At 40.0% G+C, this 22,638-nt stretch overlaps 1 protein-coding gene across 3 annotated transcripts in view; it reads right to left on the bottom strand.

Annotated features, from left to right (window-relative positions):
• Positions 1-22,638, bottom strand: part of EIF2AK4 (eukaryotic translation initiation factor 2 alpha kinase 4) — a 96,793-nt gene that overhangs the window by 23,999 nt on the left and 50,156 nt on the right. For all 3 annotated transcript variants that reach the window (XM_058541210.1, XM_058541207.1, XM_058541208.1), the window contains exons 14-26: positions 20,945-21,028; positions 18,790-18,912; positions 16,761-16,865; positions 14,817-14,871; positions 13,939-14,018; positions 11,209-11,310; positions 9,831-9,884; positions 7,096-7,332; positions 5,786-5,861; positions 5,020-5,141; positions 2,447-2,496; positions 1,309-1,477; positions 40-156 (exon numbers count right to left, since the gene is read on the bottom strand). In XM_058541210.1, the coding sequence (XP_058397193.1) occupies positions 40-156; positions 1,309-1,477; positions 2,447-2,496; positions 5,020-5,141; positions 5,786-5,861; positions 7,096-7,332; positions 9,831-9,884; positions 11,209-11,310; positions 13,939-14,018; positions 14,817-14,871; positions 16,761-16,865; positions 18,790-18,912; positions 20,945-21,028 (1,374 nt within the window). The remainder of the gene's footprint in view (positions 1-39; positions 157-1,308; positions 1,478-2,446; positions 2,497-5,019; positions 5,142-5,785; positions 5,862-7,095; positions 7,333-9,830; positions 9,885-11,208; positions 11,311-13,938; positions 14,019-14,816; positions 14,872-16,760; positions 16,866-18,789; positions 18,913-20,944; positions 21,029-22,638) is intronic.

Here is a 22,638-nt window from a genome sequence, read left to right as displayed (position 1 = left end):
TTATCCTTCAGCATCAAGTCAAAGTAATTAAATGCTCACCACGGCATCATACAAAATAACGTAGACTTGACTGAGTTTATCTTCTGGGATCCCACAGTGTAAGAGTATTGCTTTCAATAACATGGTATGGTTCAAGTAAATATTATAATTTCTTTCCTAGAGTACAGAAAAAATTTATTTTCATTATAAAAGCAATATAGGTACATGACCAAATCTAGAACCTTACCACCAATTACCATCCTAACACATGGAAAGATTAAATATAAAAGATTGAATTTTAGCATATTGCTTTCCAGTTTATTTTTTCATGTACATTCTTTTTACATTCTTGTAGTTGAGGAATATAATATAATTTCACACTTTATTATGCACATCAAAAATACTTTGCCCTTCAGCTATGTTAAAAAGCCTGAGCAAATTCAAACAGATTTCAAAGAGGGAGAGGATCTGGTTCAAGAGTAACACTGACTTATAAGCAGGGCTGGTGGAAGACTTATTGCTACTTTGTCCACACAGTCAATTAATGAGCATTCACACAGTGGCAAGTTGTATGCTGAGCTGGGCGCAGTGGAGTATATAGAAATGTGGATGCACAGGCTCTGCCCTGAAGGAGCACACATTCTGCTTGGACAACTCACAACTAACACAACTCAAGGAAGGAGGTGATGTCTCATGTCAAGTGTTGTGAGAGTTGAGAAGAAAAGGCCCGGCCCAACAATGAGGGGGCAGTCAGGCTTCCAGGGGAGAAAGGGCCCAAATCGTGGCTGGGTAGAGGTCTTTCTAGATGAGGGAACACCATGACTGACAGCACAATGAGGGAAGGAGACAGGGGCATGTGTGGGAGTGAACAGGGCATGTGTGTGGGATGGGGAGGGAAGGCCTGAGGAGAGCAAACCATTGTGCTAGACACAGCCTCCACTGGCTAGGCAGCATGCAAACACGATGAAAAGTGAAGCTGGGAAGCTGAAAGGCTGGGCGTAGAAGGGAGCCACTGAGGGTTCTGAACAGGGTATGAATGTGCTAAAAGAATCCTAGGAATCCTAGCCTAATTTCTTGCATTTTGGACACCCTTCCCCCAAAGTAAAACACCCTTCCCCCAAAACAAAACAGACAAAAACAAAATCTGTTCCTGTCAAGGCAGAGATAAGAGCCTGAGATAAACCTCAAAAGTAACATCAAACTCTTTTCATCCACTTTAGTAAAAATGTGGTTCACTGCCTGCACAAACTGAGGAGCAGTTCTGTGGTCTTTCACTTGGTGAAGGACTCTAGCGGGATAATCTCAGAAAGTTAGAAAATGGAAAGGAACCTGAAGTGCTGGAAACTCTTGGATGATTTCATAGATAGTGTAGATGATTTCAGCAGTGGGCAGGGAGCTGTTGGTGGTAGAGGTGACAATATCAAATGCACATTCCAGAAGTTCTTTGGGATGATATCGGTCTAACTTGCGAGGTCTGAACACACGTTCTATGCAGTATCTGTAGAGAGAAACCCAGATTTCTAAGGTCATTGTTTACTGGAATCAAATATGTATAAGAGATTATTGAACAAGATAAAAGAAACAAATATGAAAAAATAATCAGTGGTATGACCAAGAGAGCTGAAAGACAGATTTGCCCAGAACAGTCTTGCCTTGTGATCTAGGGTCCAATGCCTAGTTTTCCCACTATTAAACTATGGGGCTTAATTTTTTTTTTTTAAGGTCTGAAATAGAAATGAAATTACACAAAAACAGTAATTTTACCTTAAGTGCTTGCTTTCTACATAGTGACATCCAGACCTTAGGACTTTGACCATTAATTATTCATTTGCAGCTGAGAAGAAAAGCACGTAAAGAGCTTTCATTTCATTTGAGGAAAGGAGCTTTAAAATGGGGTGCCTTGTTGACAAAATACTGCTCCAATTTATGAAGATCTCAGCGTCAGAGCCCTGTGGCATCTGCATGTACAGAAAACCTTTCCCCATGCTAAGGGCCTGGAGGTCCTCAGTGTTCAGCACTCGTGCTGGGTTTACTCCACTTCTCTACAAGCAGCTTTTGTTCCATTACCTGTGTAGGCAGTTTTCACACAGAGACCATTGGCCAATTGTCCCTTCAATTAAATTTTAAAAGGGGCCATCAGAGATCAAGGACAGCCAGATGCCAGATGTTTTCTTCAAGCAACCATTTGTGAAAATAATTAGTTATGTTGTCTGGCGACATTTAGAAGGCACAGAATGGACTGCGGGAGCTTCAGGTACCCTCTCAACTGCTACATTCATTCTAAAGAGGAGGCCGACAGTCCTCGCCACCCTATAGAAAGGGGTACTGTGGCTGGGCTTTTCGACCATATTCCAAGCTCAATATTTTAAACCCCAAATTCTTTACTATGTAAGGATCACAGAAGATAAAACATTCTTCCTTGATTTCTTTCCTACATCCGCCAAAGGAAACTCCGATCGTTTCTCACCGTTTTAAATTCAGTATATTATTTCTTGCCACGTATCTTGCAAAAGGAACCTGAAAAATAAAGTTTCAAAGGTCAATGTCAAGATGTGCCAACTACCATACTCCTTTTGGTTTTTTAATAACAGCTTTATTGAGATATAACTCACATACCATCAAGTTTACCCTTTTTAAGCATACATCAGTGGTTTTAGTATATTCACGAAGTCGTGCACTGCTCGTCATTCACACTCCTTGAAATGTTCCTGAGGGCTTCAGTCAGCAGTAGACCCCACTGCTGGACATACCACCAACCCTATTCATTGTGGCATTTCTTAGTTTTTTAAGTTTGAGAAAAATTCACTTTTAGTTAAATACACTCTGCCAAGTTTTATTACGCCAAATTAAAATCAGTGCAAGTTATTTGGTTACCTGTGAATTTTTTTTAAGCATCATTTATGATAACACAATCAAATGAGTATTCTTTCTTATGGTGAATTTCCTGATTTTCCTATCGATCTTTCTCATAATAACCACCCACTAATAACTACCACTATTTATAAAACCATTGTCAGATTGTCCCAAGAGATCTGATACAGTATCATTAACTAATGAGTCAAATTCTTTTTATTTTTGGGGATTGTATATCAGCTCACAGAAAGAGAGCTGATGTTTAAAAATCTACACTTTAGTTTCCTAATGTCTAGAGAATAAGAAGCCACTTTTAAGCATAGCTATGTAAATATTTGTACTTCTACTCTTTCTTCAACAGAGCCTAAATATTTGATATGCTATTTATTCACCTCTCACTCAGAATAATCCCAAATCACTTTACTTACTGTAAAAGAAAAACAGAAGCCACGAATATGGAAGGAATTTCCTCTTAAACCATAAAAGCAACACATATTCTTACAACAAGCCACACAATATAGGTATGAAAAAAAGAAAATGCCTTGATTCCACATCCCCTTCCAAAAATATACGGGCAAAGGTTCAAGAGTGACACAAACACGCATGTGAGGGATGTTTGTACCTCACACATTCCACATGCACGCAAACACACAGTGCACTTTATGCACACACTTCGTTGTTTTTTAAACTTTTCTTTCTTTCTCTATATTAAAAAGGGGATCATATTAGAGTTCCTGTGAAACACACTTTTTTTCCAGCTAACAATTTACCATGGACATTTCTATACATCAAATATAGATATGGATGTATCTAAATACATATGTATTTTGATCTTATACCTTGTTAACATTCTATAACAAATTATTCAACCATTTTCCTACTGATTACCATGCCGTTTTCAGTTTCTGACCGCCACAAAAATATGGTAATGAACATCCCTTTAATATTCACATATCATTGTATTTTTATTTATGTAAATAAATTCCTCATAGTGGAATTGCTGGTTCAAAGGGTATAGTATGTCATCAAAAATTCTTTTTATGGGGCCGGCCCGGTGGCGCAAGCGGTTGAGTGCGCGCGCTCCGCTGCGGCGGCCCGGGGTTCGCTGGTTCGGATCCCGGGTGCGCACCGACGCACTGCTTGGCAAGCCATGCTGTGGCGGCGTCCCATATAAAGTGGAGGAAGATGGGCACGGATGTTGGCCCAGGGCCGTCTTCCTCAGCAAAAAAAGAGGAGGATCGGCGGATGTTAGCACAGGGCTGATCTCCTCACAAAAAAAAAAAAAAATTCTTTTTATTTTATTAAATACTTTCAAATTACTTTTCTAAAGCTTTAGCAATTTACATTCCCATCAGCAACATATGAAAGTACCTATTTTCCTACACCCTTGTCATCTCTGGATATTAACTATTTTTGCTATTTTTGGGTGAGGCTGAGATACCTTTGCTTTGCATTTCCTTATTATTTGTGAGGCTGAACATCTTTCCAGAAGATTACCAGCCCTGTGCATTTCCTCTTTTGAGAACTGCCTGTTATATCCTTTGTTCCTCTCTCTACTTGTAAGTGCTCTCTGTACATCAGGGTATTAACCTCCTGTCTGTCTTATGCACGTACATGCTACAGATGGGCTTGTTAGTACCAACACTGTGTGAGTGAACAACTGGTAAGAACTGGTAAGAACGACTGTCACTGTCAAAGGGAACCCCGGGGATCAGAAGAAGGCAGGCATGAGCAAACTCAGCATACCCAACTAGCAGAAGACACTTGCTGTTACAGAATTTAATTCTTCTAGACATTAACATGTTAGGCAGTTACTGAAGATCTAGCCAGGAAGTAAAGAAAAAACTCCATTTTATTTGTGTGAGTTGGCCAGGTTTGCCTGCTATGGTCACTCAGCAGAGCTTCACACTGAGGTGCAGATGTGTCACCTACAATGCAGGGTTCCAGTTGCTAGGGCCAAAAACACTTGCGCTATTAGCAAGGTGGATGTACACAGGGTCAAAGTTTACTAAATCCCAGTAATGCCCTCACCTTGATGACTCCCTTAAGCATGTATTTCCTAAAGGTGACATTTAAATATAAGCCTAGTGGAAAAAAATGATTGGTGGAGGTAATCCTTTAACATTGATGCCACCCCCGTGACCAGACATGGCATCCAGACTGTCAGCAGAGCGTTGCCAGCCTCACCCGCAGGTCGAAAGGAAGCATCACCAGCATCCCGCTGTGGTCCATGAACAAGGCGGCTTCGTTGTGCTCGTATATTTGCCTATTTCGGGGAAGCAGTAGTGGAGTGCACAGTTGGACAGCTCCTACACCAAATCACAAAAAATAACTAATCATCAGGTTCTCGTTCTTCCTAGGAGGCAACTTAAAATGAACACAAACCCGACAGTTAAGTGATCTGCTGCTGGGACTGTTGAAATCATTATCAGTCTATCTTCAAATCTTTAAATTTAGTAATGGATAGCTCATCTAAGGTTAAGTTTGCTAATATAGTCATATTTCTGACTCCACAAACCAACAGTACTTTAGTAGCAAGGTTCTAATATTCAAGTCTGTTTCTCCTCAATAAGCCACGTTGTCAAAATTAGCTTAAATTTCACATGTCAATTGCTTGTAACCGAATTTAATAGTAAAGTATGGTTACACCCAAATCCATTAACAGTACTTCTTAATGATGTTTTTAAAACACATCACTTGAGAAGGCATGTGATTTTTTTTTTTAATTTTTATTTATTTATTTTTACCCCCAAAGCCCCAGTAGATAGTTGTATGTCACAGATGCACCTCCTTCTAGTTGCTGTACGTGGGACACAGCCTCAGCATGGCCAGAGAAGCAGTGCGTTGGTGCGCGCCCGGGATCCGAACCCGGGCCGCCAGCAGCAGAGCACGCGCACTTAACCACTAAGCCACGGGCCCGGCCCAGGCATGTGATTTTTAAAACAGGACATACCATGTCTTTTAAAGATGCGGATGATGGTTTCACACACGTGTTGCTGTATCTTGGCTGTACGGATTGAGAAGTTGCCCTAAAATATGACCAATTAAAATGTCATCAAAGCCTAATCAAGGGAATCTCCTAAAATACTAATGTGTGGCTTGCAATAGGCATTATATTGCTTATTCCCAGGATCACAAAAGACATTTCAACAAGTCAGTCCCTTTTTGAATATATTCAGGGTGGAAGAAACCACATGTCTTACATGTCATCCTGCCTGAGGAAGGCTGCCTCGGTTCAGAGGCCAAGATCTCAACCACGCTGATATGTGCCCTTCAGAGAGAGCTAGTCAAACACACATTCTCCCCAGGACTCTCGGGGAGGCTGTGGAGCAATCAAACATCTAAGGGCGTCAGGCCCCCTCCCACATACTAAGGTGATTCACAGAGGGCCCCTTGAAAGCTACAGGGTATTTACATATTTTGTAAACAGCTTGCTTTTTCATTTTTTATAATAAAAGTACCCTTTCACTATAGAAAATTTAGAAACAACAGATAAGCAAAAAGACAAAAATTAAAAAGTCACCTATAAACCATAAGTACCTTTCTAATACTGCCAGACAGCAAAAACCATTTGCCCCTGAAACCTATACTGATCTTTCACAAATCTTACCACCACTTCCTCTACTACTCTTTTAAAATTATATCGTATTTTATGCAAGCAGAAACATAAAGAGAATAACAAATATCTGTTACTCATTCACCCAACTTGATCAAATTTTAACATTTTGCTATATTGCCTTAGACCGTTTCTGATTTTTTTGTTTTTTTAAAGACAACGCTGAAGTTTCCCAAACCTGGCTATGCTTCAGAAACTACCTGGGAGCTTTTAAAACAGATTCTTTAAGTGCCTCACCTAGAGATTCCAAGCCACTTAGATCGGATGTAGGGCCTGGGCATCTGCATTGTCTCAGGTGACTTTGCTGCACAGCCGGCATTGGAAACTACTAACTACTTGATGGGGATCTGAGCTGGCTGGATGTTTTCAGCTCTGTGCAGCAGGGCTGGGGTTCAGTCTCTAAAAGCACTACTTCTTAATCTCTTGGGTGGGTGGAGAGGGGGATGGGTCACTTGAACTCCTTCAAGTTAAGTGAATAAAAGTGTGGCTCTTCCCAGAATAATGTATATGCACACATTTTCCATATACAGACCTCAGATTAAGAATTTGTGTTAGAGGCATTAAAGGAATCCATGGGAAATAAGGAACTGACTTGATCCTTTTGTGAACCAGGTTAAGCTCTCTGTTGAAGCCTGGCTCAAACCCACCTTGAGGATGTCGCTGTCGTAGGTATAATCGATGGCAGGGGAGATGCGCTGGGAGAAGATCTGGGCCATCATGGTGCGATAGGCCTTCCCATCCACGTTGGCCAGGGTGTGGTGCAGCACTTCATGCAGCTCCGATTCCTCCATCTGGGGTGGGGGCAGCAGCTCACTCTTGAGCAGCTCTGTGGCTGTGGGCCGCTTTGCTGGATCGTGGTTCAACAGCCAGGAGATGACAGATTTCTACAACAAAACCCAGGCCCACTGGGGATAGGATGCAATGGATGATGCTCAGGAGTTCTCCTGACAAGCCGGTGGTTGGTTCAGCTCAAAGAAAAGACACTATGCTTCCTGTGCTTAGTTGGTATTTCTGAAATCTCTGAATTTGTCATTTTTTTCCCCTGCACTTCATTATGACCGTACAGTTGTACAACAATATGAGTATTTCTTAAAAGGGGGAGGCCCTTTTTATATTTTACATCATAAATGACCAAAAAGATCCTCAATTCAACAACTACATAGAGGCAGAACTTAGGCCTCCTAAATGCACAAAATACTGTATTAAAAAGGGTGTGAGAACATAAAACAAATATCTTTAGATGTCTAATTTTAGTAGAAATTATAACGTGTAATCTGGAATCCTTAAAGCAGTGTAAAACACCTTGTTCTTATTTTTCCTTCTCCCTTTATGTTATCTGTATTGAAACCGTTCCCTTGAATTCTCTTGATTTACGTCTCATTTATTATACCTTCACAGCTACTACCTCATTAAGCAGAGCACTATTTGAAGGCTATCTAAACCTTTGAAAGGTTCCTTAATGACTCTTTAATTCTCTTGTTTATAATAAGGATTTATAAGGAATTAGAGGAATATTTGAGATCAGAAAATCTCAGTTTTTACACAAACCTTATTAAGCATTTTCTAATTATGTATCTTTAATATACTTCCCCCCTTCCCCCAACTCCTACCTTTGCCTTAGGCTAAAATACAAACACAGGTAATTACTTTTCACGTAAAGAAAGGAACTGACGTGATGCAACTTTTATGAAAAGTTATGTTAAATTAAACCGGTAAAAACAATACCTCATTCAGCAAAACAGACCCTGTTATACTGCTTCATTTCTGTGTGTGGCAAAAACTGTATACTCAGTCTATAAGCATTTTCTATGCTGCCTCTTTTCAGATAAAAAGCAACGACTGTCACGTGGGAGGTGGTAGTTGTTGTGGTTTGGGCGCTAACTTTACACAATCCAAACGCAAATGCTCAAGGGTACCTAGTAAGTACCTGTGATAGGAGAGCATTGTCATTGCGAGAAATGGTCTGTATAGCTGGTCTCGTGTTTGTAGTTTAATAAAGTTCCCGTGCCATCATAGCTGCCAACATGTGGAAATACTGAGTAAGACTGACCTTGTTATAGGGAAAGGCTACGAAATGAACATTTACTTATGACATCTAGAAACACAGGAAACAACTCAGTTCAAATAAATAATAACAGCTAATAAAAGAAGTAGAAACACGACTCAATGTCTTTTCTAATGGTTCTTCACTAATTAAACAGATGAAGCAGAACAGATCCCTCTAGCCATACATAAACACCATGGTAAACACTATGTCAATGCTGATATAAATAAAGGGTACGTTATCCCTATATTCACAGGTGAGGAAAATGAAAGTCTAGAAAAGTGACTTGCCCATCCAGAAACATAACCAATAAGCAAAAAATAGCAAATTAATGCAATGTTCTAGCTAGGTTTCTGTTCTCAACATTAATAATTTAAATAAGGGATTTCGCCTTGATTATAATTGTTAAGAAAAGTCAATCTAAGGAATAAACTTCCATATGACAAGAGTATTAACCACAGAAAGCTTCACCAAGACAAACAACCAGCACTGAGAAGAAACACACACCAGAAGCACAATACACAAATTCACTAATTCTTCTTCCATTTTAGCTGGATGCCAATATTAACCTGTGACATGAGTTACATACACAAACACAGATATTTATAGGAGGGAGCAGAAATTATTTTGCTTTAAAATACTGTAACATCAGACTGTCTAGTCTTCCCTTTCAGAATCTGAGCTACTTTAACCACAAAACAGAACAAAATTATTATTATTATTATTTTTTTAATAACTATTTTGTAGGGAGATTCTTTTTTTCTTTTTAATAATTTTTATTTATTTATTTTTTCCCCCCAAAGCCCCAGTAGATAGTTGTATGTCATAGTTGCACATGCTTCTAGTTGCTGTACGTGGGACGCGGCCTCAGCATGGCCGGGCAAGCGGTGCGTCGGTACGCGCCCGGGATCTAACCCGGGGCCGCCAGCAGCGAAACGCGCGCACTTAACCGCTAAGCCACGGGGCTGGCCCAAAATTATTGTTTTAAATTATATTTTTCTTTTCTTAAAGTTCTAAGCTTTATCTAAAACAATGAGCTATAAAAGCATTTTCTTTTTTTCAACATCTAAGCCAAGGTTCCAAATAGCACTTCAAAAGCACAATGAACCACACAAAAGAACCCTGTGGTTTGTTAACTTTCTATGCTAGCCCTTGGCATTTTTATGGTGTATTTCAAGTCTAATAACATTTTAAGTGCTTCATCTTTTGATATTTTTTCCCATGCTGTTCCCAGGACACAAGAGAATGAATGACAGAAGATTACTAATTGAAAGAGAAAAAATATAGTAATTAAAATGCAAGAGTGAAGACACAGTAATTAAAGCATCAGAAAATTACCTGCTTTGTGTGCTCTCCATCATCGAAGTCTTCTGGAAACTTAGGCGAAGTGGGCTAAAAGAATATTATATGCAAATCAGCAAGAGCTTGGCAAACTGCCATAGTGTAAGCATTTATTCACTAGAGGTAAGAAAATCAAATACAGAATGAAAATTTGCTAACAAGAAAAGACTGAGTTGATACCTTCTTGATACTCAATGCCCATTCTTCCAAGTATGTACATATTATCTTAATACAAATGTTACCCAAATGACACTATAGGTGATAGAAAGCGCCTCATCTGAGGACAAAGTATTTTAAAATCTAATGGCCTCAGAAATGACAAAGTAGCTTCATTAAACACACAGAAGAAAAAAGGCAAAAACACCAAAAAACATTAACACTGAAAACTCTACCTCCCGAAAAGTTCTCACCTTCCTGGTAAAAAGACCTCAATCATAACATTAACTTGACAGATTAGATGTTCTTGAAATGAAGGAACAAATATGAATTTTAGACTAAAGAAAGGCACTTCATTGAAGACATAATACTAAGAGCACTCTGGGTCAAGGCAAGGACATAGTAACCACTTTATCTATCCTGTACTTTATGAACTCAGCTGTCCTTACTGTACTGGAAGTAAAATAATTCAATTGTTTTTCCAAAATATCTAGAGGAGTATTCTTCATCAGGGTGCGTATGATTTAACCTAATGGACACACCTGCGGAAGCCCCATCTCTTGCTCATGAATATGTAAATCTACATCACCCTCACCCAAACCTTACTTTCCACTTTCATCTTAATGCCGTTTCTCCCTGGCATTCTTGACCTCACACACTGTTAACATTAGCCCCTTTTAGTTTAGGCAATAACAGAGGAAAGAATTAATTCCAAGCACAGAAACGGAAATTTCACTGGGGAAAAAATTCAAGTGGCTGATATTTTTCCCAGGCCCCTCTTAACTTCTGGTCATGGCGGTATTGTTTAGGCATTACTACACCAGGTCTGTTCAGCTGGAACCTTTAATTTCTAGAACTAAACATCCATTATCCTTATAATGCATTCCCACTGCTGTAACTGTACTGATATCACGCAAAATCTTTGGATTCCTCCTTTGTTCTAAAATCAAGAGTAAATCTCTCAGAATAATTTTTAAAAAGTAACTGTAACCTAGCAATTTCTCCAAGTATGATTCCAAAAATAAAACTAGAGAAAGTTTCTCATCATTGGAGGTATGCAAGCAAAGGCAGACTTCCATTTTCTAGAAATACAGAAAATTACAGGAGGACCACCTCTTCTGTCTTACAAATACCAGAAAAATACCCTCCATTGAATTCTGACGTCAATGCCAAGATTCAGGTTACTGGGAACTGAGGCACAAAAACAGCTGATGCATACATCCCTGAGCTGGTTGAGAACGAAGATCCTTTCTGAGGCTGTGACCATGGGGTGATAGGACATCTCAAAGAAGATAATTCCCAGGCTAAAGAGATCCACTTTCTGAGGAGGAAAAAGAACTGTATTTAGAGAGCCTTGATATGAAAGTATAATTTACCAGGGAAGTATAGGATGAGCACTCTTAGTTGGAATAAAGTTTGTATAAACAAAAAAACAAGCCATACTAGAAAAAATTTGATTTCTTCTAAAAAAAAAAATTATAGGTTTAAAGTATAGATAAAATATTTGGCATCACTTCCCGAAATTTTCCTTGAAAATTAATTATACCTGGATTAGCTATACACACAGACACAGATAACCACTGGCCAACACTGAGAATAACTGCTAAAGAGCAAGGACAATTGAGACTGGTCATAAGAATTTGCTTTGATTTGCATCTTTACTAATCATCTCAAAAGTGAAACAGACTCAAATCTTTAGCTGGCAGCAAAGGTCAGCTACTGATTGCAAAGCCATACCAATGAGGACGGATGACGGGCACATCAGAAGGACCACGTGACTAATCCTATATGGAAGTGCAAGTAAAAAAGGAGGAGGGTAAGTCGATGTTCAGAAGGGAGCGCGGTCCAGCTCAGGGGAGGCTGCTCATGGTAAACCACACACAGACACAGAAGCCACTTTTAAGAACAACTCCTGAATGAATATGGACTCAGGGATTAATAATAGGAGATCCCCCCTAATTATCACCAGTGACTTCTGAAGTCTTAAAAACATTCATTGTGGTATTTCCTACACCTGTTGGCTGCAGAAAATACGGAACATGTAGAAAAGCACAAAGAACAAAAATAGCAATCACCCATAATCCCACCACTCAAGGATATTTACTATTGATAGGCCCGTTTTGTGCGTTTTTTATGTATACACACGTCCAAACTATAAAACCTAGAACCACAATTTTATTCCCTTAATATAGTGAGAATATTTTTCAGTATTACATTTTTCTAAAACAGGCTTCTAAAACATGATTTTAATGATATATAGTATTCAATTACATGGAAGTCCCATAATTTATTTAACCAGTTCCCTATTTTTAAACACTGTTATTTTTCACTATTATAAATAATGATGAGACAATCTCCTTTTACAACAATCTTTTTGGACGTCCCTGGTTGTTTCCTTTGGATACATTTCAAAAGGTGAAACTGCTGCCAAAGGGTACAGCCCTTATAAGGATTTCATTATGCTCTTGCAAACTGAACTCAGGAAGATGGCACTAAAGGTGCTCTCCCGCACCCATGGCGTGTGTGCGTTCCTCTCCCCACACCCTCACTGGGTACTTAGAGGTCTCTGTCAACTTGATGTCACTGCCCAGTGCTCCCTGTCAGAACCAAAACCCAGGCCTGAGTTTCCAGCACAAGCCAGAAAATATGCTTTGATGTGAAGTGCCTGCTAACATATTTTTAAAATCTAGCTCTACACTCTTGCCCTACGTGATCTCATCCAGTCTCATGGCTTTAAATCCCATCTGTGTGCTGGTCACTCAGATTTACACCTCTGACTCCAATCTTTCTTCTGAACTCAAGTCTTGAGTCTCTAACAACATACTGGACCTTTAATTGGATTTTTCATCATCAAGCATTTCAAACTTAACATGCCCCAAATGGAATTTTCCTGCCATCTTCTCCTCCTTCTCCCATGTCTTTCCCCAGGTTTCCTCATCTCCATCAACTACCCTTCCCCCGCTGCTCCAGGCAGAAACCTGAGCATTGTCCTGTTTCCTTCCTTTTCCTCACCCAACATCTACTCTATTAGGAAAACCTGTCAATTCCCCTCCAAAATGTATCCTACATCAGCACACCTCCCCATCCCTACAGCTACCATTCTGATTCCAGCTATCGCCACTCTACCCGGACTTCTGCAAAGCCTCCAGTAGCAGCTAGAGTGAACTCTCACTCTAGATCCTTCAGTGGCTCCCTGTGCACACTCCTTATCATGACTTGGTTGGCCCTGCATCACCTGAGCCCTGCCTTTCTTCTAGCTTCACTTCACGCCTCTCCTCCACTGCTCACCACGCTGTAGCCACAACGACCTTCTTTTTGACTGTCTTAAAGGTGCCAAGCTAGCTCTCACTCAGAGTCTTCTCTTTATGCATGCTATTTCTTCTGCTTACCCCTCTTCTCTCCCAGGCATGCTCCAGCCTTATCCTTCTCCTCCTTTATCCTAAAAGCCATCCTCTTGGGAGACCTTCTGTGGTCAGTCTATCTACAGATGATGTTCCCTAGTGTTCTCTAGTCACTGGACTCCATTTCTTTTCTTCTTAACTCTTATCACAATTTGTGATTTTTTTTTTATTTTTCACTTGTTTATTGTCTGTTTCATCCACCAATGGATAAGCTCCCCGAGGGCTGGAATAAGACATTTGTCTTATTACTCGACTGCCTTGTTCTCTGTATTCCTGGGGCCTGGCCCAGGACTGGGTTAGTTCAAATCTTCATCGGATGGATGGAGGGACCTAAGTTCCTTGGCAGTAACAGTGCCAGCTTCAGTCATTGCCCTTGGGTACCACATGTCCCGTGTGGAGCAGTCACTCAATATACATGTGGATATAAATGAGTGAATGAATGTTCCTATTTCAGCTGGCAACTAAACCCCAAATGTTGTGATCTTGATGTTCTTACTGTTATCTCACTCTTGAGATCTTTCCTTCTCCCCAAAAAGCTTCCCCTTTACCTGGTTGTATGCAGATTTGGTGCTTCCTTGGACCTCTGGGCTTACATATAAAGCAGTGCCAACCATCCCAGTCAAATGGCCTGCATGGAAGAAGGCAGAGGGAAGGCTTTCCAATAATAGGGCTTAGAGACAGGCAAATTTTTCTCAAAAAAAAAAAAAAAAAAGTTTCTTAAGAGCGAGGCATGATCTCACTCAAGTTAACTGTTCACACTATTCACAGGAAGAAGCAGCGTGCACTTCACCGAGTGGTTAACTCTAAGTCACGTATGGCCACACACTCTGTTCCACACAGAATGTCTTTGCTGTTGCAGAGGGGTGGTGTCAGACAGGAAGACCCCAGATGGCCCAGGTCCTGAGGTCACCTCACATTACCATGTGGGGACAAAGCATAACTGTCTATCCACGGGAGCCAATTCTTCTAACTGAAGCTCGAATTTCTTATAGTTCAAAGAACAATTAATATAGTGAAAAGAGAAAAAAAATTAAAGCATTTTCATAATTTTGTTAATTTAATGAATAATTATAATTTGCTTTAGAATAAAATCTTTACAAATGAGAAACAGGTTTCAGATTAAGAAATTTTATACTGTATTACATACTTAAAATTTTCCTAAAAGGGTAGATCTTGTGTTCTTATCACAAAATTAATAATAATAATAATAATAAATAAGAGGGCAGGAAGAAACTTTTGGAGGTGATGGATGTGTTTCTGGCATAGATCAGTGATGGTTTCCTGGGTGTATATTTATCTGTAAACTCAGGTTGTATACATTATATATGTACAGCTTTTTTAATGTCAAAAACATAAGAGAGAAAAAAAGAAATTTTGTGGTCTGTCTTTTAATACACTAATTAAATATACAGTCTTCTGGATTTACCTGAAGGGTCTGACTTCATCAAGTGATCTGATGTCTCATCTTGTTTGCCATCAGCCTAAAATACAAGTAAGCCAAATACCACATTACAATATTATACTATTCCATAGGAATGGCTTATCCATTTCTAAAGGAAGACTGACTGAAAAATATTACACAGACACCAGAATAGCTGTAATAATGCTTTTTCTGAGCTTTAAGTATTTTTAATTTAGTTAGCCCACTAATGCAGGGCTGCCTGGAAACCCAACGAAATCAAGGAGAAGGGCAATTCACTGTAGAACTCTTCCCTCATGGCAGAAACCCCCAAATGCTTATAGAAACCAATTCATCTTCATATTGCAAATGCCCAAACAGAATCTATTTACTAGGAAGAGAGAGAGTATATTAACAAACTCACTTTCTAACTTTCCCGCTGCTATTACTTTATCTAGGTCAATTTTTACTCTTCTTTCCTAGAGGCAGGTCACCAAAGCTATTCCACCATCACTGCTAACACCTCCTGGGCAGCCTCACTTCCTCCACTCTGTCTGTGGCTGCAGCGCTGTCTCATGCATCACGCTAAACCACGATTTTTCTGACATCACTCTGGAGATTCCCATTACCTCACTGCTATCAGTAACAGCAGCTCTAACACTCTCAGGCCGGGCACTGCTCCAGGGCTTTACCTGTATTCTTGTTTCATCCTGGTGCCACTCTCTGGAGCAGCTACTAGTATTAGGCACATTTTACAGATGAGGTATTGAGAGGTTAACTAACTTGCCCAAGGATTCTAGCCCAGGTCAGCGGGCCTCCAGAGCCTGCCTCCTGATCCACCTCACTATACTATAGCCTCCAGATACCAAGTTAAAGTCTTTATTTGGGGATCAGGAGCCCCACCATCTGGCCCTTCCTTGATCTTAGCACTCTTCAGACTCCCCACTGCTCTGGTCAGGACCACGTCCTTACTGTCCCCTTCCATTTCCTCCCTCTCTGCTCCTTCTAACCTCACCTTCTAATTTAGTCTCTATGGGTGTTGTCACCATTAATCCAAATCTTATCTTCTTTCTCTGACCACCCTTAGAATTAACTGCATTTACTACAGATTTTAGTGCCTAATAACTCTGGCTTATTAGAAGGATATTAAGTAAAACTTCCTCTCGTACTCAAGGCCTGCCACCTACAAGAATCCCTGACCTTCTAGCATGTTCTCTCACTGCTCCCCTACACCACATAGTTTCAGCCAACCAGACAACATGCTGGCCTTGAAACAACCATGTGTGCTCAGCCCAGGGCCTTTGCTTATGCTGTTTATTCTCTCTGGAATCTCTTATCTTGGTGTCACCATGGCCTGTCCTTAATATTGGCCTGCTGGACTCCCGTCCATCCTTTAAGGCCCATTCGAAATGCTGTTTTCTTTATATAGCCTTTCCTGATCCTCATAACCATAGGTAGATTTTCTCCTGTCTTTTGCTCTTATGTCACTATTTCCCTCCTGTCACATTATTTTAGCTTTGTATGTTGAACAACTATTCTACAATTTTGTGAAGAACCAACACCTTCTGAATTATATGCTGCCTAGGACTGGTTCTCCTAGTGTTTTATGTTCTTTGATCCTTACTTCCTTAAACTAACTAGAAGCCCCTCAAGTGTAATCATCTAGCCTAGTACTTTGCACAGTAGGACAAAATACCCAATTATTTCATAAAGTATCATATGCCTTTGACCTAAATATTGTCTACAAACCAATAATTTAATGTCCCTCAAGTGGAATACACTCACTAAAATGTATTCACAATTTCAAAGCGTAAAAGATCATTTTCAGCTCGTCCCTTCAGACCTGCATAATTTCCTGGGGATTACACAGCAGAGTTCAGTGAACTCATTATCCTGCATTCTAACACTTTCACAATTATCAAGGCATATGGGTCCATTTTTCAGACACAGACTAATTTTAAAAATACTCACAGCAAAGGCTAGATGGTCTGTCGCCAAACCAAAATCACCTATTTTTACATGGTCATCGGAATCCAAAAAAATGTTGACAGGCTTCAAATCCCGGTGAATCATTCCCTGATGGAAGAGAGCAAAGAAACCAACAATTGTTCCCCAAGCACAGTTTATAGTTATACCTGTTTCCTTATTTGAACTGCCAACCTAGGGATGAAAGTCAGATGAGGTCTTCTCCCACAGGCCACGCTGGTCCAGGCTGTCTGGCCTCTGCCATGGCTCTCGACTGTCCTGCCAAGGACCTTGCCACCATCTCCCAGTCTACCTGCTGTGGTGCTGATCAGGTCCAATCCAAATGGATCCCTGTGGCATCCAGGGCCCCCTCTACCAGGCTCACAATTATCTTTCTCTCTGTTGCATCACAGAATCTCTCTCTGGTCAGGGAGACACATACCATTTTAATTACTTCTTCTATTCCTGTCTTCACGCTATTTCCCCTGCCTAGGAAATTCTTGCTTTTCTCCACTATTTGAATTATACAACCTTTACAAGTGCCAGCTCTTTCATGAAGCTTCCACTTAAATTGTAATTCTAACAATTCAACTTTGCATCCCCAGCACATATGGTAGGTGCACAATGATTATTTATTACGTGAACACTGCTTTCTCCTCTTCCTAACGGCATCCTCATAATGCTTATCATTGCAGGTATTACAGGAGATCATTAAATGTAATAAAAACACATTATTGTATGATCTCTTTTACCTTTACACGAAGGTAAGTTTTGGCTCCCTCAAAAAGCAAGCAGTCCCTCTCAAGTAGGGGGTGTGTCATATACACACACCTCTCTGTATTTCTAAGTGTGGCAGAGTGTTAGATACCTAGCAAATGATTAGCAGATGCTGAGCAAATTAGATCGAGAGGAGCAGAATACACAGGGCACGGTTCTAGGACCCCAGGATGATATCACAGTAATTGAGTTCTAATGGCCATCATTAGAACTCATTTTTATTTCCAATCTTGCAAATTCTGCTTCTACTAAATCATTCATAAAGTAGACATGTGTAAATTACAGTCCTGGCTTTTTTAGTGTAAATATGGTACAGTATAAACATTTTAAGGTTAAGGAAAATTGAAGCAATGGAAAAAACATATTTATACTAGCTAAAGCATTAGACAATCCCATTTTTAAAATGTAAGCAGTGTTTCACCCTGAAGCTGGACCATTAGCATTTACACTGTAATGGCAATTTTGAGATTTAAAATGACATTTTATCCATGTGGAAGCTATGCTACTCACAGTCTGATTTCTGTCATCGCTAAATGACTTTCTGGTTTCTCCATGTTCCTAGGAAGGGCAGCACTAAGTTAGTTAGAATCAAATAACTTGGCATGTATTAATCATACCCTCCCTTTATTCTAAACTACTCAAGGAATCGTCCTCATGTTCTATGCATGTCCAAATACTTCCTCCTGATCCAAAGGCTGGAAAACTTTTTCTGTCAAGGACCAGAAAGTAAATTTCTTAGGCTTTACAGGCCATACAATCTGTCACAACCACTCAACTCTACTGTTGTAGCACAAAAACAGCCGCAGGCAATACGTAAACAAAAGAGCACGGCCCTGTTCTAATAAAACTTTATGAAATTTGAATTCATATATTCATATGAATATGAAATTTGAATTTCATAGAATTTTCATGTGTCATGAAATATTTTTCTTTTGATTTTTTTACGACCATTTAAAAATGTCAAAGTCATTCTTAGTTCATAGGCCATACAAACGCAGCTAGGGGGTTTGATTTGACCCCAGAGCCATAGTTTGCTGACCCCTGTCCTAACCTTCAATTGTTCTTTGAACTCTGATACTTCATACTATTTTCTTATCTTCTGACACACTGTTCTATTTCCTATAATAATAGAGTACTTCAATATACCCATAGTTTTCCCTTTCAGTTTTTTCCAAATCTCACAATATTTGATTTTTTTATTCAGTCATAAATTTTATGGAAGCATAAATTTTCAGATATGAAATGTTGTAAAGTTTACTTTCTCGTGGATATAAGCTAATCCATCCAGAATCTCTCGAAAAAGCCTCCAGAGTCTGATGGTGTCTTGATATAGTCCCTGGTCAATGGTGTCACGTAAAGTGCTCTTTTCACAGTACTCCATCTATGGACAAGAACAAACCAGGCAGGATTCGATTATACAGAGTTTCAATTAAGGAGGACGACTGCAATTAATGTAATCCTCCATTTTAAAACATGTACTATGGATTTAAAATTTTTTTTTATTTATTTTATTTTTTTCCCCCAAAGCCCCAGTAGATAGTGGTATGTCATAGCCGCACATCCTTCTAGTTGCTGTATGTGGGACACGGCCTCAGCATGGCCGGAGAAGCGGTGTGTTGTGGGCGCCGGGATCCGAACCCGGGCCGCCAGCAGCGGAGCATGTGCACTTAACCGCTAAGCCACAGGGCCGGCCCTAAAACATGTACTATGGATTTTAAATAGTTATGGGACAGGCTTGATTTTTTAAAATTGAACAAAGAAACCAACAGTATTAAATTTCAGGGAAACTACCAGTCTTAAATTTGGGGGAAACATGCATAATCTCAGCACCCCAACATAATCACTTTATTTTTTATATTATTGTTTATCAAAAACAAATAAGACTGACTCGTTTAAAATCCTGTCACAAATAATATGAAAAAACTGAGAATTAAGTAAAATTTTATTATTTTATAAGATTGTTTCCAAACCCAAATTTCTAAGAAGGGCTAATTAACCTACTGATGTCTTTAGCCTTTCTCATTTGTACATTAAATTAATGACAATGACCTTCAAGTCTAGAGCAAAATATTATAAATATCAAAACATTCAAGAAGGGGTTCTCTCTCACCCCTTCTTCAGTGTATTAATGTCTGAGAAAACAAGGCAGTATCATTTAAATCTTAAACCAACACACACAGCATTCGATTGATGGAAGTAGCCTATATGTTTCAAACCAGTGCCAGAGTTGGGATTTCTCATGAAGAAGGATTTTTTGTTTTTAAAGAGAGGAACATCTCATTTTAAATATCCTCTCATGCTCAGAATAACCACCTACAAATTCTGACTCATCCTCCAGGCCTCACGAGGCCTCTGACTCCCACATTGTGATCCTACTGCACCTCCGACGCACCTCCTCTATGTACCTCTGTTTCATTGTAACTGTTGAGAGAGTAATGGCACATAGTTGACACTCAATAATTAGGGATTTGGGGGACAAATGCTTTATTGTGTTTAAGTGGTACCTCAAAGATGTTTACGGTAGGGAATACCTAAAACCAGCTCCAACCCCAGGAAGGCAACTACCTAATTAGTCTTTTGAAACACTACACTTGCCTAGGGGTTCCTTCTTCGGCACAGTATTGTATCTCACATTTAAAGATCAGCCTACGTGCAGATATGACTGAAAACATTGATAATGATCCACGGTCTTGTTCACTTGGGGCAGAGGCAAATTTTCCTCTTTGGTTTGTGGCTGTCCCTCTGCTGGCAGAGCTCACCACCATCCAGGATGCTGTCCCTGTAGCCAAAGCCTATAGGCTTCCCTTTAGTAATATCTCATTGGAACTGGTTTGCCCGTGCCTCCTGTCCCCCAGAGGTTCCAGGACGAGCCACTTTGCCTAAAGCCATGTTGGTGTTTCTTCTGCACACACAAGGATGTGTGTGCATTATACCTTACTTGTCCAGATTCAACTTGTTAGACAAAGTGGAGTTTCTGTACATGCACAGTCTAGCGTTTATGGAACTCAGATATGGTTCTAATGACTTCACGTTATTTTATTTATTCTTCACAAGTCATTGAGATAGCCACCATTATTTAATTTATGGTGGGGAACCTGAGGCATAGAATGCTGAAGAACCTTGCCCGAGCTCACACAGCTATGACCGGGGAATCCAGGATGTGACCTTACACAGCCTGAATCTAGAGCCCATAACCACCCACCGCCCTATGTGGTTTCCTGCTAAGGTACAGGAAAGCACAGATTCAAAGGTGGGAGAAAGGGTCTCCATGCTGCAATCCTCTCTGGCCAATTAATCTCTGGTGGTGCCAGTGAGCCTTCTTCTGCCCATTATCTTGCGCTAGTCTCCTGGGACACACTCAGAAGCAACTACTGGGAGTTGCTATGTCACCAAGCTGCATGCCAGGGCCTCACCTGGATATACAGGTAGTGCACAGCCTCAGTTGTTGCCAATGGCTCACTTTCATGGCAACTGTTCTTTCCATTGCAGTCTTCATCCTAACCCAAGAGGAACACATGAGAACTCAAAAATGGGGGCTGAAATAAGATCATCACTATCATCAAGTCGCCTGTGCCCACCCCCACCACATACATGGCCACCCTGCTGCCTTAGAGGAGAAGTCAGCAAGCAGAGCACAATCACTGTCCTTTGGATGCTTACAGCATTTCAAAGGCAATTTAGCTATTAGCAGAATCTACTGTCTAGTTTACAGGTCTGTCACTGCACAGAACAACGATGGGGAAAACAGGAAACAAGCAGGTATTGAAGTTGTGCAACCTATTGAAAGACTCCAAGTCACACCAATTCCTCCCTACCACTGATATCATTCTATGGATAAGAAGGGCAGAATGTATACAGGCTAGTATTTTAAGGCTTCAGTTTTATTGGAATGCCTTCCTTTGATAGTAAGATTACTTTGAAACCGAAGAGGAGAAATTCATCTTTGGCTAAAACAATTTAACTGTGATCATATTACCAAAGGCCACATTGCCCTCTGGGCTACGCCACTGAAGAACAAGCACCCAGCTGCCATTTGCAGCCACCAATCCTCTAGATTACCATGTGGCTAGTCTGTCCCCCAAAGCTAATTTTCTTTCTAACTCATGTCCCTTTTTTAAAAAATTTTTCTTCTAAAAGATGTATTTAAGTACACCTCCCAAGTATGGAAAAAGCATTAGGTAGCATTTGATGGTTTCTGATTTACAATTTTTTTTGTAGAAGCATTTTTCAACATTTTTCCTTTATCAAAGGAAAAAACTCTGCTCTGGAGACAATCAGGTTCTACTCTTGAATCATCTACCTACGCTGGGGATTATCTGTAGAAGATTGTTAATCTCTCGGGGGCTTCTACCCATCAATTAGAATGCCCCTGGGATGCTGCCCTTAACTGAGCAAAACCAGGATTATAAATTTGGTGCCTCCATAATAATTAAATGCATAACTAATGCTAAAAAGAAAGCAGTAGTTTAGATTATTCCTGCTATTTATTCCTGGTTAAATTTATAACATAAATTTAAACGAAGAAAAGTTTAAGGTGATTTTAATAGAAAAGGGACTTTTCTATTAGAAAAGTACTTATAAAAAAGGCTGGCTAATGCATTCAAACCTCCTTCAAATCAATTTAACTGCTTATCTAACAGAGTGTACATGTAGACTTTTCTTTATCTATTATGAATGCGCCGTTATAACTACTTGTAATTATATTTTTATTCCTGGTAATAAAGTCATTGCATTCAACCCCCTGGTGCAGAAGATTTCTCTGCAACAACAACTGACAACTCTGGTAGTTAAAAAGCTTCACCCTGAGCTCCACCCACCAGCACTGAGGGCCTCTGCTGGCCTGGGCGGAGGAAGATGCAGAACTGAGTGGGGTCCTAGGCCTGGAGCAGTGTTTTCCCAACTTTTTAGACCATGACCCACACGAAGAAATGTATTATACATCACACCCAGTACACACACTCATGAGAGATGAGTGCCACAGAGTTTACCTATACTAGCGTGATGCATTTTGGTATTCTCTACTCATCTCTACAGCATTAAAAATAAAATAAAGTTGGTTTTGACCTTTGAAATTGATTTCATAGCCCATCACAGAACCATGACACAG

Source organism: Diceros bicornis, chromosome 5, assembly GCF_020826845.1.
Source record: "Diceros bicornis minor isolate mBicDic1 chromosome 5, mDicBic1.mat.cur, whole genome shotgun sequence".
NCBI classification, from domain to species: Eukaryota; Metazoa; Chordata; class Mammalia; order Perissodactyla; family Rhinocerotidae; genus Diceros; species Diceros bicornis.
Note: the sequence above shows the minus strand (reverse complement) of the source record. Positions and strands in the feature narration are given on the sequence as shown.